General features: G+C 37.0%; 1 protein-coding gene across 16 annotated transcripts in view; it reads left to right on the top strand.

Moving 5' to 3' along the window:
* Positions 1–14,644, top strand: part of ERC2 (ELKS/RAB6-interacting/CAST family member 2) — a 495,639-nt gene that overhangs the window by 106,921 nt on the left and 374,074 nt on the right. For all 16 annotated transcript variants that reach the window (XR_009963211.1, XR_009963210.1, XR_009963207.1 and 13 more), the window contains 2 exons: positions 2,308–2,382; positions 11,021–11,176. Coding sequence is in view for 3 of the 16 variants with exons in the window: in XM_062610712.1 (XP_062466696.1) it covers positions 2,308–2,382; positions 11,021–11,176 (231 nt within the window). In the remaining 13 variants the exon portion in view is untranslated. The remainder of the gene's footprint in view (positions 1–2,307; positions 2,383–11,020; positions 11,177–14,644) is intronic.

Genomic DNA, 14,644 nt, shown 5'->3' with positions numbered 1-14,644 from the left:
GCCCTGTTACGGTTGTGGGCTAGGATCATGAACAGAAGACTCTGAAAAACCGGTATGAGCTAAATGCTTTTAATTTACCAGCCCTTTGACCATAACTTGGCTGCTTAACTGTAATCCTACAGATCATAGTATTGATCTTTTTCTGTATACATGAAGTTTTCTGTTAACCTATGTACAGCTTTTTTTATTTAAACCAAAAGTTGCCAATCCTGGCAGTTTTGGGGGTGGATGTCTTGATTTTATGTCCTATCATATACTACATTTCAAGTAACCTATGTTCAGTTAAATGGAGCACACATGACTAACTTGTCCCTTTCAGTTATTTTAATATATTAGGCCACACAATTTTTTTAATGTATCTTATAAAGATGTTAATTATCAGTATATTTTAATGTAACAACATGCCCCAGGTCTCTTCTACTACTTAGTCTTCAAAGAGCTGTTGTTTCTCAAAAGCACTGATAAGCAATATGCTTGCTTATTATTAAACAGAGCAAGAAACTGATGGATAGTTCATGGTACAAAAAAAATTACATCTTTTATGCTTGTGGGCTATAACGTAGGCAAGACCAGAAATGTGGATAGGCTGATGTGGGGCAGGATAATAAATGTGCACAATCCAGAGTTGCTTATAGTTAATAGTCTATCAACTGATTATTAAGTTGTACATTGTTTGACTCAAGAGAAGGGGATTTGAAAGATAGGAATAAAGATAATTAAGACCCAGAATGTTATGTGTGTTATGGTTTGGTTTGTTTTTTCTTTTTTGATGACTCCTCCACCCTGGAGAGTCATAATTTGGAAGACACAGTTGTTCAGGATCTGGAGTCAGCTAATGTCTTTGTGGTGAGTGAACTGAGCTTCTCGGTCTGCTAGGCATAAATGTATTTTTTGTGGTTATAAAGTTAGTTCAAGTGTGTATGTGGAGCACTGGGGTAGAAAGAGCAGAGAGAGAAAAGAAATCTGCCATGGTAGTGCTGTCCTTTAGAGGGAAGGGCTCTGAAGGACTAGAAACAGGACTGTATCTTTCCTGTTTCAGTTTTGTTTTATAATAAACTGCTCAAATAGTTTGTGAAGGGTATTATAAGCATCATGGTATTCTTAAAATCCTAGAATAGTTCGGGTTGGAAAGGACCTTCAAAGGTCATCGTCCAACCCCCATGCAGTGAGCAGGGACATCTTCAACTAGATTACATTGCTCAGAACTACATCCAGCCTGGCCTTGAATGTCTCCAGGGATGGAGCATCCACCACCCCTCTGGGAGACCTGTACAGGGGAATGGGGGGACGGAGGGAGCCCAGGGTGGTGTGCAGGCTCTGCGCCCCTTATACCTGGGAACTCTGCTGGCGAGAATGGGATCGCCTGGGTGAATGTGGCATTCTAGGTTCTGGAGTCCGAGGTTCAAATTCCCCTTTCCCTGCGATCAGCCGGCCGAGCGCGCCCTTCTCAGTTCTCTTCTTCTTCTTCCTCCATCGCCTCAGCTGCACACAGGCTGGGACGACACATCCAGCTTAGTCTTTTTGCCTTCTTAAATGATAATGTTTTATTACAGCTTTCTATTGTTCTTAAATGATGATGTTTCATTACAGCTTTACATTGTTGTGTGTAGACATGTGAGTTTTTTTACTGAGATATCTCATGCTGAGGTACAACTCCTGTGTTTTATAAAAGAGTGAGTGCTGCTGGCTTCATACTCTTTTTTTTTCTCATAAAGACCAGTAGACATTAATTCTGTTATGTTTTAACTAATGGAATCTATTTTTATTATACCTGCAGATTAAGATGCATGAAAAATAGTATGAAAATGTGAAAACTGAAATGTAATCGCTACTGTAGCGGGTGCTGCATCAACCCACTATAATTATTATCTTTAAAATGTCAAATTTAAATATAATGTCTTTAAATTTCTTATTTCAGATACTGGAAGAAAAACTAAGAAGAAACTACAGTAATAGATTTTAAATGGCTCATTGGAGAATTAGTAACACAACTGATTTAAGTTTTGATCTTTAGGCAGAAACAGCAGCATTGTATTTGGGCTAATAAATTACTTGCTGGCTTTGTCACTGTTGACATTAATTATTGATAAGGGCTTCAGAAATAGCGCATGTGCTGTTAGAGTTGACTGTAATATAAGATAGGGACTGCAGCGATGCTGGAGGGCTTATGGAGAGGGGAGCACCTGTAGCATTTGGAGTTGCATTCTGCTAATCATCAGACTTACTTTGCTGAAATAAATTCATATGAGTGATTAGAATAATGGCAAGATGAGTCGTCAGGCTTATTTCTATCGTGTCCCTCCACAGGAGTTGCACAGAAGAACCCAGCTTCAGCCTGAGCCAGCAAAGACGAAGGCTCTTCAAACAGTTATTGAAATGAAGGTATGGTCTTTGCATGTTTTCCTATATATTATTTCTGTACTATGAACTCATGCACTGCCTATGGCTGGGATGGAGTTAATTTTCCTCATAGCAGCCTGTGTGGTGTTATGTTTTGAATCTGGGGCCAAAACGGTATTGATAACACTTTGATGTTTTAGCTGTTACTGAGCAGCGCTTACACAGAGTCAAGGCTTTCTCAGTTTCTAACTCTGCTCCCACCACACCCTTAGTAAGTAGGTTGGGGGTGACAAGCAGCTGGGAGGGATGCAGCTGGGACAGCTCACCTGAATTGACCAAAGGGTTATTCCATACCACAGAATGTCATGCTCAGCAATAAAACTTGAGGGAAGGACATTTAGAGTTACGGTATTTGTTGTCCCAGGTAGCTATTAAGCACGATCCCCTGCTTTCCAGGAAATAGCCAGACATCTGCCTGCCAATGGGAAGTAGTGAATGTATTCCATAATTTGCTTGGCTTGTGTTGCACAGCTTTGTTTTATGTATTAAATATACTTTATCTTGATCCATGAGTTTTCTCACTTTTGCTTTTCCAGTTGTCTCCTGTTTCACTTGGGGGGAGTGAATAAGCAGCTGTGTGACATTTAGCTCCCTACCAGGCTTAATATGCAACTCCTCCATTTTTAACTTTTGCTATTAAATCATTAAATGCTTCCTTTTACTTCTCAATTTATTTGCTGTGAATTTAGAAGTAATTAGTATTTCTCTCAGACTGGTGTCTTAATAAGACTTTATTACAAAAATCAAGTTCAGCATTATGGAATAATAACTGCATATTGCTTTTTAATGATACTTAGGGCTGGGGAGAGGCAGTTTCAGGTGAGCCAAAGTAGATTGAATAAACTGACAAACGGAAGAAAACACAAATCATCCAAAGTTGATGTAAAAGCCCTTTCTTCTTGAATTTTTTAAAAACAATACTTCTGTTGGTGTTATTTGGCCATCATTTCACATCTAACCTAAGGAAAATATTCATTGCCTCAGCAGAGTGGTATCACAAAATGTGATTAAATTCCTTTCTTAGTCCTAAATACAGTTTACTCTTTTTGATATATAATGTTACTAAAGTGTTGTGGCTTTTTTTTCCCCCAGTAACAAAAGAATAATTTGAAAAGTGAAAGCTGATATTTTCACATAATTCTATAAATCTGGAATGCACATCTTCAAGAAAAATACCAAGAGACTTGAGATAATTTGTGAGTTGGCAGTGCTGCCTGAAACACATTAATGATGGTCTTTCAGTCTTAAAAGGAAGTGCAAATTAAAGGCCTCATTTTGCCAGTGACTTCTGTTATGAGCAAATGAGTTCAGCATGTCTGAACATTGTGGTAAATACACAGTTACAGCAACAGCAGGACTTCATATATATAGAATCTGCCTTTTAACAGATAACAATGAGTTTAGATTATATAAGTAACAAAGAAGGTACATCAGTTAGTAGTATGTCTTCTGATGTGTGTTTGCCTTGGATCTTCCCTGGTTATTCTAATTCAGAAGTCTGTGTATGAAATCTAAAATGTATTTTTGCAGTAACTTGTTATTCAAAGTATATGGGAAAGAAACTTGTTTCTTTCTGTTAATATTTGGAATTATAAATTGAGGTTTTTTGATACAAAAATAGTGTGTTAGAATAATTTATGGTCTCCTATGTGGGTTATTAACAATGTCAAGGTTACGTTGCAAAATAATTTGGACCAAAACTCTTAGAAGAAACAGGGACAGGCTGGGATGGACATGACATGCGAATGACACACGTGATGACTGTAATTGCAGCCAGTCTGACAGTGTCTGTCCCTGAAGACAGAGAAGTCTTTTCAGTGTCTCCCGGGAGGGTTCGGTGTGGTGTGCAGTGTTCCACTTCTTGGAAAATCTGATCTTTGTAGTGAGGACTTTTCATTTGTCATGGATGAGACTGTAATCATGTTGCTGGAGCATTCTGATGCAGGGCTCCCTTTTGGCTCTGAGACACACAGTTGTTTCTTTTCCGGTGAACACACAATCCTTTGGGGTTGCCCTGTCTAAAACAGGCCTAATATTGAAAAGAAAAAGGAACAAATGTAAGATGTTGAAATCCACATGATTAAACAGCAGTTTTCATTACGAGTTCCAGCTTTGGAATGTTTTCAAGTAAATTTAAATTGTCTTAATCCAGACAGCATTTGTTTTGAAAAAGATGTGGAACATTTGTTTTGAATGATCAAGCATTGAAGCAATTATTTCCCTACAGTGTTGAGGGTAGAAGGAGGGAGAGGATTACCCTGTAATATGGCAATCTGGGGCAAACACTCCCCCGTGCAGAGGCTCCAAGCAGTATGCATTTCTCTATACCGCACCCAACCTCTTCCACCCCTTCACCACTTAGCTTTTGTCTGAGTCCCCTCTGTGGCTCCCCCAGGCTCTTCCAGGAGGCAGCTTTCCTTCCTTCATAAATCCCTCTGTTCTTTCCTGTGGTTTTCTTCTGTCCCTTGCCACTGCTGAATGCCTTCTGTCCCTTTTCCCAGTCAGTCCTCTGTCTCATTCAGTGAAGTATACCTATCATCTCATGCGGGATTTTTTTGGTCCTAAACAGCTTTTCTTCTGTACTACCTTTCCTGTCATACTTCTCATTTCTCTCTGAAAACTTTGCAAGTAGTTACCTTTTCTTATAGTAACTGTGTTTTCTGCATAACTGTTGTCTCCTTGACAAGTGACTATCTTCTCTATACGTATTAAAAAAAATGGGGGGGAGGGAGGCAAACAGCAAAGATAGAAAATCCACATCCTATGTCTTAACTCCTGTTCCTGTTGATTTTTTTATTCATTCATTTTCAGATATAATCTTTTCAGATTCATTGCACAGGCCTTTCTTCCCTAACTTTCTGGTTTTGCTTTAGACACATTTGCTTCCAGATGTCACATGTCTTTTGTTTATCCTCTGTTCCCTTACATTCTTTATTCTCTGTTCCCTTGTCTGCAACAGACCTTCTCCAGAAGCCCTTCTTTCCTCTGGAAAGCAGAGCCACAGGACTGAAGGAGGGCAGGATGCTTCCTTTTTTCATGTGCCTCTGTTATTCTGTCAAGCTTCTGTTTCTCTGAAACTTGAATACTTCTTTGCATATTGTGTGCTGACAAATGCCAGAACACTGATATGTCTGAATATGAGTGATAACCAAAGTTTGATTAACACTGATTAATATAATAAAAAAGAGTAAAAGGAAGTGCACTTCTAATTTCATTCTTGCAGTAAGAAGTACACCTGAGCACATAAATCAAGTCAAAACTTACTCATCTTTTATGAGTTTCCATGCTGGGAACTGCATTCTGTTGTGGAGTCCCCACTACAAGACAGGCACAGACCTGTTAGAGTGAGTCCAGAGGAGGGCCACAGAAATGATCATTTCTGTGCATGCAGAAGGCTGCAACACTTTCCTCGAGGAAAGGCTGAGAGAGGGGCTTGTTCAGCCTGCAGAAGAGAAGGCTCCTTGGAGACCTTCTTATGGCTTTTCAGTGCTTAACAAGGGCTTATATGAAAGACAGGGATGGACTTTTTAGTAGGGCATGTTGTGACAAGACAAGGGGCAGTGGTTCAGTTTTAAACTGAGAATAGATTTTGATTGGACATATGGAAGAAGTTCTTCCCTGTGATGGTGGTGAGATACTCGCATAGGCTGCCTGGAGAAGCTGTGGCTGTTCTCTCCTTGGCACTGATCAAGGTGAGGATGGACAAGGCTTGGAGCAAACTGATCTAGTGGAAGATGTCCCTGCCCATGGCAGGGGTTTGGAACTAGATGAGCCTTAAAGGTTGTTTCCAACGCAAATCATCCTGTGATTCTGTGATCTTGTTCAGACAGTTCCGGACTTAAACAAGTGACAAAATCAGAAATAAGTTAGGAGACAAAATCAGAAATAAGTTGCCTACAGATACAGCATAAAACTCATCCCAAGTGTAGGGTATGGACCATCCTGAAACATAAGTAGTCTAGCAACAAGAATTAAAAAGTCTTTAAATGTGGTAAGCTGTTAAGTAAATGAAAATATTTGTGGTTTACCTTACTTGCAGAAAGAGGCATCTTTATGTATTGATCCAGCTTTCGTATTCCAGGTATGGGTTTGGTTCTAGAAAAGTGTGTCTGTGTGTTTGCAGTGCAACATACTCTTACTGTTAAGATTGCATGAACTTTCATTTCCCTTTGTCTTCAAAAATAAACCTGAATATTCTCTGTATTAAATTGGTGAAGTTAAAATAAGTATGTAGTAAGAGTAGTCGTGTATGGTTTGTTGATAGCATGTGTGCATACATGCATTTAAATATGAGTTTTCTTAAACGTGAAGTTTCAAATATTTGCTCCGATTGCTTGTTGAATGCCCTGCAAGCAAGATTTTTCACAGACATAGTTTAAATTTATCACATGTTTAAAATGATGAAGAGTAGCATTTCATTACCTTTTGTTTCAGACAAAGGCGGGCTGGAATGCTGTAGTATTTACAAATGTTTTGCCCATTTTCAACCCTTAAGTGTTCAGGAAATGTGCTATAGCACCCTTGTTGTAAGGACTGGGTATATAAGGATCATGAAGCATTAGTGTAGAGACTAATTTGTAAAGTTAGTCTCCTTTCTATTCTTGAATAGTATTTTCTTCAGCATCAGGATGCATACTAATTGTTTCGTGTTCTAAAGAGATAGATTTCTGCTAGGTCCAGCCTAGAAATAGCCCTAACCTCTCTCTCAGAATATGTGAAACACTATTTTAATAAAGGGGATGAAGAAGAGGCATTGGTTACTGCTGGAAGGAGGCGATAGATTAGGGTGAGGACTCTGATCTGTATCACAAATCCTGCTATATAATCTTAATGTCTTTTAACTGATTTAGAAGGCCTGACTGGAAAAATCTGTACAAATGTTGCATTGTTGTAGAACTGAAAGACATTTATTAGTTCTATTTAATACTAAGCTGCTTCCTTAATATTCCTGCAAAGGAATCCTCTTTGTGATTCAACACAGACCCGTGTAGTTTTTTTAGAATGTTGTTAATGTGGATAAGACTTAGGGGTTTGAAGGAAATGCTGCATCTGTTCCTGTTTCAGCTTCTGAAAGATTGCCAGACCCTGTGCCACAACAAGAGCTGGTTGAAACTTTCCAATTGAAGTTTTCTGTGGGAAAATGCTGATTCAGACGAATCAGAAGTTTTTTTTTATGGGAATGTGCCTATTCTGTCAAAACTTTAAGCTAAAGCAAAGCTACCCTTTCTGTTCAGCCTGTAAGGGAGCTGTGACAGTACCCATTGGGAACTCTAGGCTGTCTGTATTATCTTTGACTTAGAAGTTTCCTCACTTGCTAGCAGTTGTCCAGTCAGGAAAATTTTCATGTTTCCTAGGCAAACCAACAGCCTGTCTAGTGTGTTTGCAGAATTGCTGGTCCTGTAGTGTTTATACATAAAGGAATAGTACTTTTGACTCCTTGAACAGCCTGTGAACAAAGGTGATGTCTGGCTTCTCTTCTGTCTTGTCATCACCTAATGTTTTTTATATATTATTTGGAAACAGATTTTCTCAATTCTGTTCCAGTAAAAAGTTAATACAAAACTGACAGTGACATTTTTTCTGTAGATAGAAAACCTAGTTTTTACACAGCTGTAATCACAGTATGCAGATTGATTAAAAATAAACTTTTCCGTGGGGAGTTAAAACTCGTGACAAAGTAGAAGTACAGAAACTGTCTCCACAGGTTGTTAGATATTTCTTATAAAGCTTAGCTGTTGCACTGTGGTGTACAAACCTTCTAAAGAGCATAATAGGCTGTGCTGTAAATTATTTCTGCCATGTTATATTTGCAAACATGTAAAATACAAATTCAGTACAAAAAGACAGACTCTTAAAGACTTAGCTGGAGAGATTTGATGAGGACTGCTCCCAGATGAGATGTCATAACAGGTCATGTAAGTATTAACATATTTCAGTGAAAAGCATTCTGCAGTGCAGTGAAGCTTACGTTTTGCTTTTATCTTCAATAATAAGAGTAGAAAATTTCTAAAACGAAGTCTGATGGAGGAAGCTGATTTGGTTGCAGTATCTGAGAGCTACAATAATTTATTGTTGTGTGTAAGCCTTAATAGCGTTTAAAATTCTTTTTCTTCTCTTTCAGTATTTTTATTTTTGAGTAATTCCTCCAAGTGATAAGATTTAATGAGAAATCTTCCCATTTCTCTTTTTTCATTCCCTATCAACCTTTTAGTTTACTTTCCTCTTTGGTGGTGGCGGTGGGAAAGTTTATGGAAAAAAGTTTTGTGAACAGAACAGTTGCCATCGTAAAAACGCTTATTTTCTCTCATGTGAAGGGCTGGTCATTTAACAGAAGGGTGACTGTTTTTTTCATGATCATTCATACAGCCTTTGCTCTAGGATATGAGTAATGCTGATTCCATGGACAAAGATCAATAAAATTTTAGGATTCTACTATTGGAAATGTCATGCTAACAATCCTAGACTAACATACTAAGTAATTTAAGTTGCATTTTACCTGTATCTTGAAAAGTGTTATTCAAAAAATAACTCCGTAATTATATTAAAAGATAAAGGCACATACTGTTAAAGCTGGCTGGAAGTCTTCCAGATAGGGCTGCTGGTGGTGGGTTGTTTTTTTGAAGTTACCTTCCCAGTCAGCTCGTTTGTGGTTTTTACTTCAAGAAAGGAAAATTGGGACTGCTGATTATCATCAGCATTTCCAGTATCAGATATTTCCAGAAAAGAAACAGCTAGTGAGGAAAAAGATAAGAAACAGCAAGTTTCACATTACTTGTTTTGTTTGTTTCCTTTGCCTTCTGGCACTTTGTTCTCTTTCAGCTGTTGCTCCTTTTCCAAAAGAGGATGCTGTTAATTTGGAAACTTGTAAGATGCATGAAGGGATTTGGTATTCCCCTTCAAAGTGCATTACTTTGCCTATATGGCATGAAAGTGTGTTTGCTGTCATGGAAGATAGCTCTTCTCAGCTCCTATTTTGAATTCCTTTGTCTTGAGATTTCTTATTGAAAAGTTTTGCATCACTGAGCTCTTGTCTGGATTAAAACAATGAAAATCTCTTCAGATGGGAACCACAATATATTTGCATACTTGTAGAACCCAGAAACATATCTGCCAATGAAACTGGTATATCAGTGGGATGCAGGTGAATGAATCTACATTCAGCAGCAGGCTAGATGTATTTTTCTTGTGTTCACAATCTTGGAAGTACACAAAGTCTGATGAGTTTTTTTTTTCATTTTTCGCCATCTTAATGATATTTTTGTGTGTGGTGGTGTTTTTGTGTGGTTTGGTTTGTTTTTTTTTAAATGAAAACTTGTTTCTGAACTTAAGTATCTGGGAAGGAGCTGTCTACATATCTGTCACAAATATCTGTCACAATTCTGATTCACACTAAGATTTCCTGTTCACTTTGTATGAGCGTAAGCAAGTGCTTATCCGGCTGTTCACTTTAAAGCCATTGTCTTGGGATGGTTGAATTGCTATATACGTATCTATATTAGTATAGTGTTATATTAATTTACTATGGTTTTGATTGTGCAATTGAACAGAACTGTTTAATGAGGGCATTGTCTTTCACTCTGCTGCCCGTTTTCAACTGACTTTTGAATGAGATTATTTTTGTGCTCTACTGCTTGCTATGATCATAGTATCATGTTTTTCTGATGTTTTCAGAATGCTGTTTGCAAAAGAAAATAGCCAAGAATGAAGTATTGAAGTCAGTCCTACTTTTAGGAAAGACATCCATCTGCTTCTACAATTAATTAGATTGTGAAACCATTTGTGATTAATTATTAAAGCATTACTCATTTAGGGTGCTAAAACAGTTTACTAGTGAAATACTGAACATATTTCAGTGACATCAGGCATTCAGGCTTAAGATCGCTGTACTACAGTTACTGTGGGAGTAATGACAGAGAAAGTATATTTTTTCTACCCCACTGGAATTCATGAAGATTTGCCTCCAGTATATTGTCTCATGATTGAAGAGCCCAAATGAAGAGAGAAAATCAGAGCTTTATCCTGTCAGATCTTGCAATATCTCCAGAGATGAATGACACCACCTCTCTGGGCAACCATTTCCAATGCTTGTACTCAAAATATAACATTGGTTTTTAAAGGCTACTTTTGGTTCTCCCCATAAGCTTTCATTTTTCTAGGCTGGACAAGCCCACTTGCTTTGCCACTTCTTAGAGGCTGTGATGTAGAAACTTTTTAGTGGTTGTGGTTTTGTTTATTTTGGGACTCATAATCAAAATTACTAAATCTCCTCTTAGTGATGTGCCTGAATTAGAGGAGGAAACGTATATGAGGAGACAACCTTTCTTCCTCTTGGCATCAGGCAGATCTCTGTGGAAACAGGGAAACACAGCCTCAGGCTGAGTCACATAATGTAGTGGCATGTCATCCTGCAGAGATGATGCACTGGACTTCCTAGGCTAAACTTCATGTTTAGGTGCAGCCAGGCCTAGATGGTTAGCAAAGCAAACAAGTTATGTTGTCATGTACATGTGGAAATGGGGCTATCTTATTATTTGATGTTCATGCAAATACAGATATACTTCTGTTACACTATACTGTATTTTTCATATAATTTTCAATACTCTCTTTTTTTATAACTTAGGATACAAAAATAGCTTCACTTGAGCGCAATATAAGAGATCTTGAAGATGAAATACAAATGTTAAAGACTAATGGAGTTCTGAATACGGAGGACCGAGAAGAAGAAATCAAACAAATAGAAGTTTACAAGAGTCACTCTAAGTTCATGAAAAATAAGGTAAGGTCTATTAATAAAATAGCTTAATGCTGTTTAAGTAATGGAAACAAAAGTTTTATCCTGACCCTTTTCAACATAAGTAGCTTTCTGCATGTCTTCTTTTGTTAAATCTCTACTCTGCTATGGAATAGTAGCTATGGAAGAGTGAAAAATTTGGGATAAATAAAAAGCCTTTTGACTTAGGAAGGGATAAGGTAAGAGGCTATTTCACCACGTCTGCAAAGGCTACTACAATCCTGAGTGTACAGTCTGTTCCCTTTTCCCTTTCTTGTGTATGGTGTTTTAATATTGTCATTTTGAATGAGTTAATATTTTTGATTTGCAGTATTTTGGCGTAATTTTATTTGTGCATTTTTCTGGTTTTGATTGTAGTATTACCATAAGAGCTGCTGTTCCATAGATGATGCCAAACCGCAATCTTCTTGTATTTTAAAGACTTGAAATCTGATGACTTTGTTCCTGAAAAGTACCTTTCATTTCAAATTATTGTACATAGATAATTATGAGTTGACCACAAGCAGATAGTGTGTGGTGATGTAACACATTTTCTGGTAGCAAGCTCACAAAACATTATTGCTTGTTCATTATTTTTAAGTACTTCAGAAGTAAAACTTGATGTCCAAATTATTTTCCCAGCTGGTCTTTCTACCTCCTTTCATTTCGATGTGCTCAGCTGCTGTCTGAGTAAAGATGAGCCTGCCAAATAGTCTTTTTTTTATGAGGGCTAATATTTTTTTTCCTGATACTTTTATAATTACTTTAAAATTGTAATAAATATATGTAATGTTACAGTCTATGCTGGTTTATTCCCAGTTCTCTACCTTGAGTTTGTTTGTTTATGAAGTGACAAAATACTGAATTAAAGTACTTGATTAAAAGGCAAAAAAAAAAGTTAGAAGTTATGGAGCCTGAGGCTTATGGTCCCACTGTGTTAGATTGAAATTTAGGTTTTGGAAATAGCATTTTAATATTAATTAATATTATTTTAATTTAATATTATTTATAAGCTAAACTAAGATAGGGCAAAACAAGTTACAGCAGCCTGAACACTGAGGAGGAAGGCAAGCCATCTCCTCTCTTGCAGTGATGTTAAAAATGTAACCATAGAGCCAGAATAAAATCAAGGCAAACCTCTTTAGTAGTCATGATTATTATGCTAATTTATTTTAACAGTCTTTCTGTCCCAGTTCTTTCTTTGGATTTTTATTCTGTTTAAATATTTAAGAGGTTTTGTATACACAGACATTTTGTTTGTGAAATTCTAGTGAATGGAGATGGATTGATTCGCTTTTTCTGAAATGTGTACTTGCAGCTCTGAAAAAACTGCTTGAGGAGGAGCTGGTAATGTGACCTCTCTAGAGGCCATGTAAGTGAAAGAAGTAAGAGTTAATTAACTCTTAATTCTCTGCCTACCATTGTTGATGATAAAAATACTTAGTAGCATTGCTGGTGAAGTACAAAGTTTGCACTATCAGGTACATAAATACCATTGCAGTTCAGAGTCAGGCAAGCTTTGATTCAAAGTATGCAGCTTGTCTATGGTTCAGAGAATAAAATGGTGTCAGCACTTTCTGGAGGGTCTGTAAATCAGACCTTCATTATCTTCTTGACAAAATGATTTTATTTTGTCTGAGTAAGTGTAAGAGTAAGAAAATTCACTGCTGTGTAGTGTTGGATACTGAAGATTTTACATCTTAGATGAGCTCTTACTGTCCCTTGCTTTGGAAACTGTAGTATCTTGTAAACTACCTCACAGAAAATGCTGGTGTCTTGTGATATTGGAATGCATTTTTGTCTCCTTCTGGGTGGTTTGTATTACAGAAGAAATGGAAGTATTTGTGCACATGTGGAATTAATCCAGATTGAGTAAAAAATAAAATAAATCCCAAAGAATATATTAATTAAAGTAGCTGCTAGGAACTTTTAACTACTTTTAGTAGCTTTAAGGAGCATTATTATCAGGAAAAGTGTTTTGCCAACTTACCATTAATTTCAAAGCAATTCAGTTTTAATAATTCACAGCAAAACTCCTAATGCATCTCAGCAGATCTGTTGATATAAAAATAATATACAAACCCCCACTTTATTAACAGTCTCCTGATGTTTTTTAGAGAAAAAACTTCAGTATATTCCCATGCCACAGAAAGGAGATGGATGAGAAGATTACTAAACATAGCTTGTTTTGTTACAATTGTCTGATCTTTGAAAAATGCCATGTTCTGATGAAACTTTGTCTGTTTTCTTTCACCAGTCCTTTTCTTCCACTTAAAATTGAGATTTGCAGCAGAAGATATTGCTTTTATCATTCATCTGAGAACCTTTCAAGGTGGAAAAGTATTTATGTAGCTGTCAGCAAACAGATCTGATTATACCTGATTTGTTGAACCTGAGATTGTTGAAAAATTCTGATAAACAGGAGTCTTGAATGATGGCAAAGAGCAGAACAAAACTCTTCTCACAGTTAACAATCTTAGGTGCTATAAAGCTCTTAATATTTCACATTTATTTTTGAAGTATAACTTGTTTTACATTTGTTCTTGATTTAAATAAATGGGAGAGTGTTAAATGGAGGCCAAAACTGAATACTATTTATTGTATATGAGTGGCAGAGAATGTTGGGGAGTGTTTCTTTTCTTAGCTAACTCGTAATAATACTCACTTCTTCCAAATATAGAAGCTTTAATTTTGACTTGCAGTTAAACAGAAGTTGTAGAAATGAGAAACTTGCTTAGATTTTTTTCTTCTGGCCCAATTGATGAGGTGAAGACTGTTTTTGCTCTGTTTTTGAAGGGACAGAAATTGCCATTATGCACACATTACAGAAATTGTCCAAACAAGTCTTAAAGTTTTCATGGCTAAGGGATATGAAGCTTCAAATATCTTGATTAAGGATGTGAAGAGCATATATAGGATGATATGCATTTAAAAAAATGGTTTCTGATTTCTGCTCTGCAAGAATTCCTTCCCTTACCTAGGGTTTGTCCTTTGGCTCGCAGCCAGATACTTAAGGGAACACTGATGCATTTTTTTTCAGGTGTGAGTTTGCACTCTTGAATTTAATTAGTCCTTTGAGTATTAGAACTCTTGTGCTAAATCCCACAGGAATGAATATGAAAATCTAATGATTAGTTAATAATTAAGTTAGTACAACTTCAGCAAATTACCATTAAGAATTGATTAGGCTGCAGCAGGGCACTGTGCATAAGATCTGTTCACACTGTACAAATGAAACATGCAAGTTCTAGGTGATCATTTAGGAAAAATAATACAGGAGAAAAACTACAGCATTTTTTTTGTGCATAGGTCTGGAAAAGTGCCAAACACTTTAGAATAGATCTTGACCAATACAACCTGTGACATCTAGAGATAGGCTTGCAGAACCCACTGTATGCAGCCACTTCATTAGCATTGCTACAGTTTTTCCTTTACTGAAATCCTTCACTTGAACAAGCAGTTGTCATTTGTCAA

Source organism: Pezoporus occidentalis, unplaced genomic scaffold (genome assembly GCF_034315485.1).
Source record: "Pezoporus occidentalis ecotype Australia unplaced genomic scaffold, CSIRO_AGI_Poc_V1 ctg149, whole genome shotgun sequence".
Taxonomy (NCBI): domain Eukaryota; kingdom Metazoa; phylum Chordata; class Aves; order Psittaciformes; family Psittacidae; genus Pezoporus; species Pezoporus occidentalis.
The sequence above is the reverse complement of the archived record's forward strand: the minus strand, read 5'-3'. Positions and strand labels throughout refer to the sequence as shown.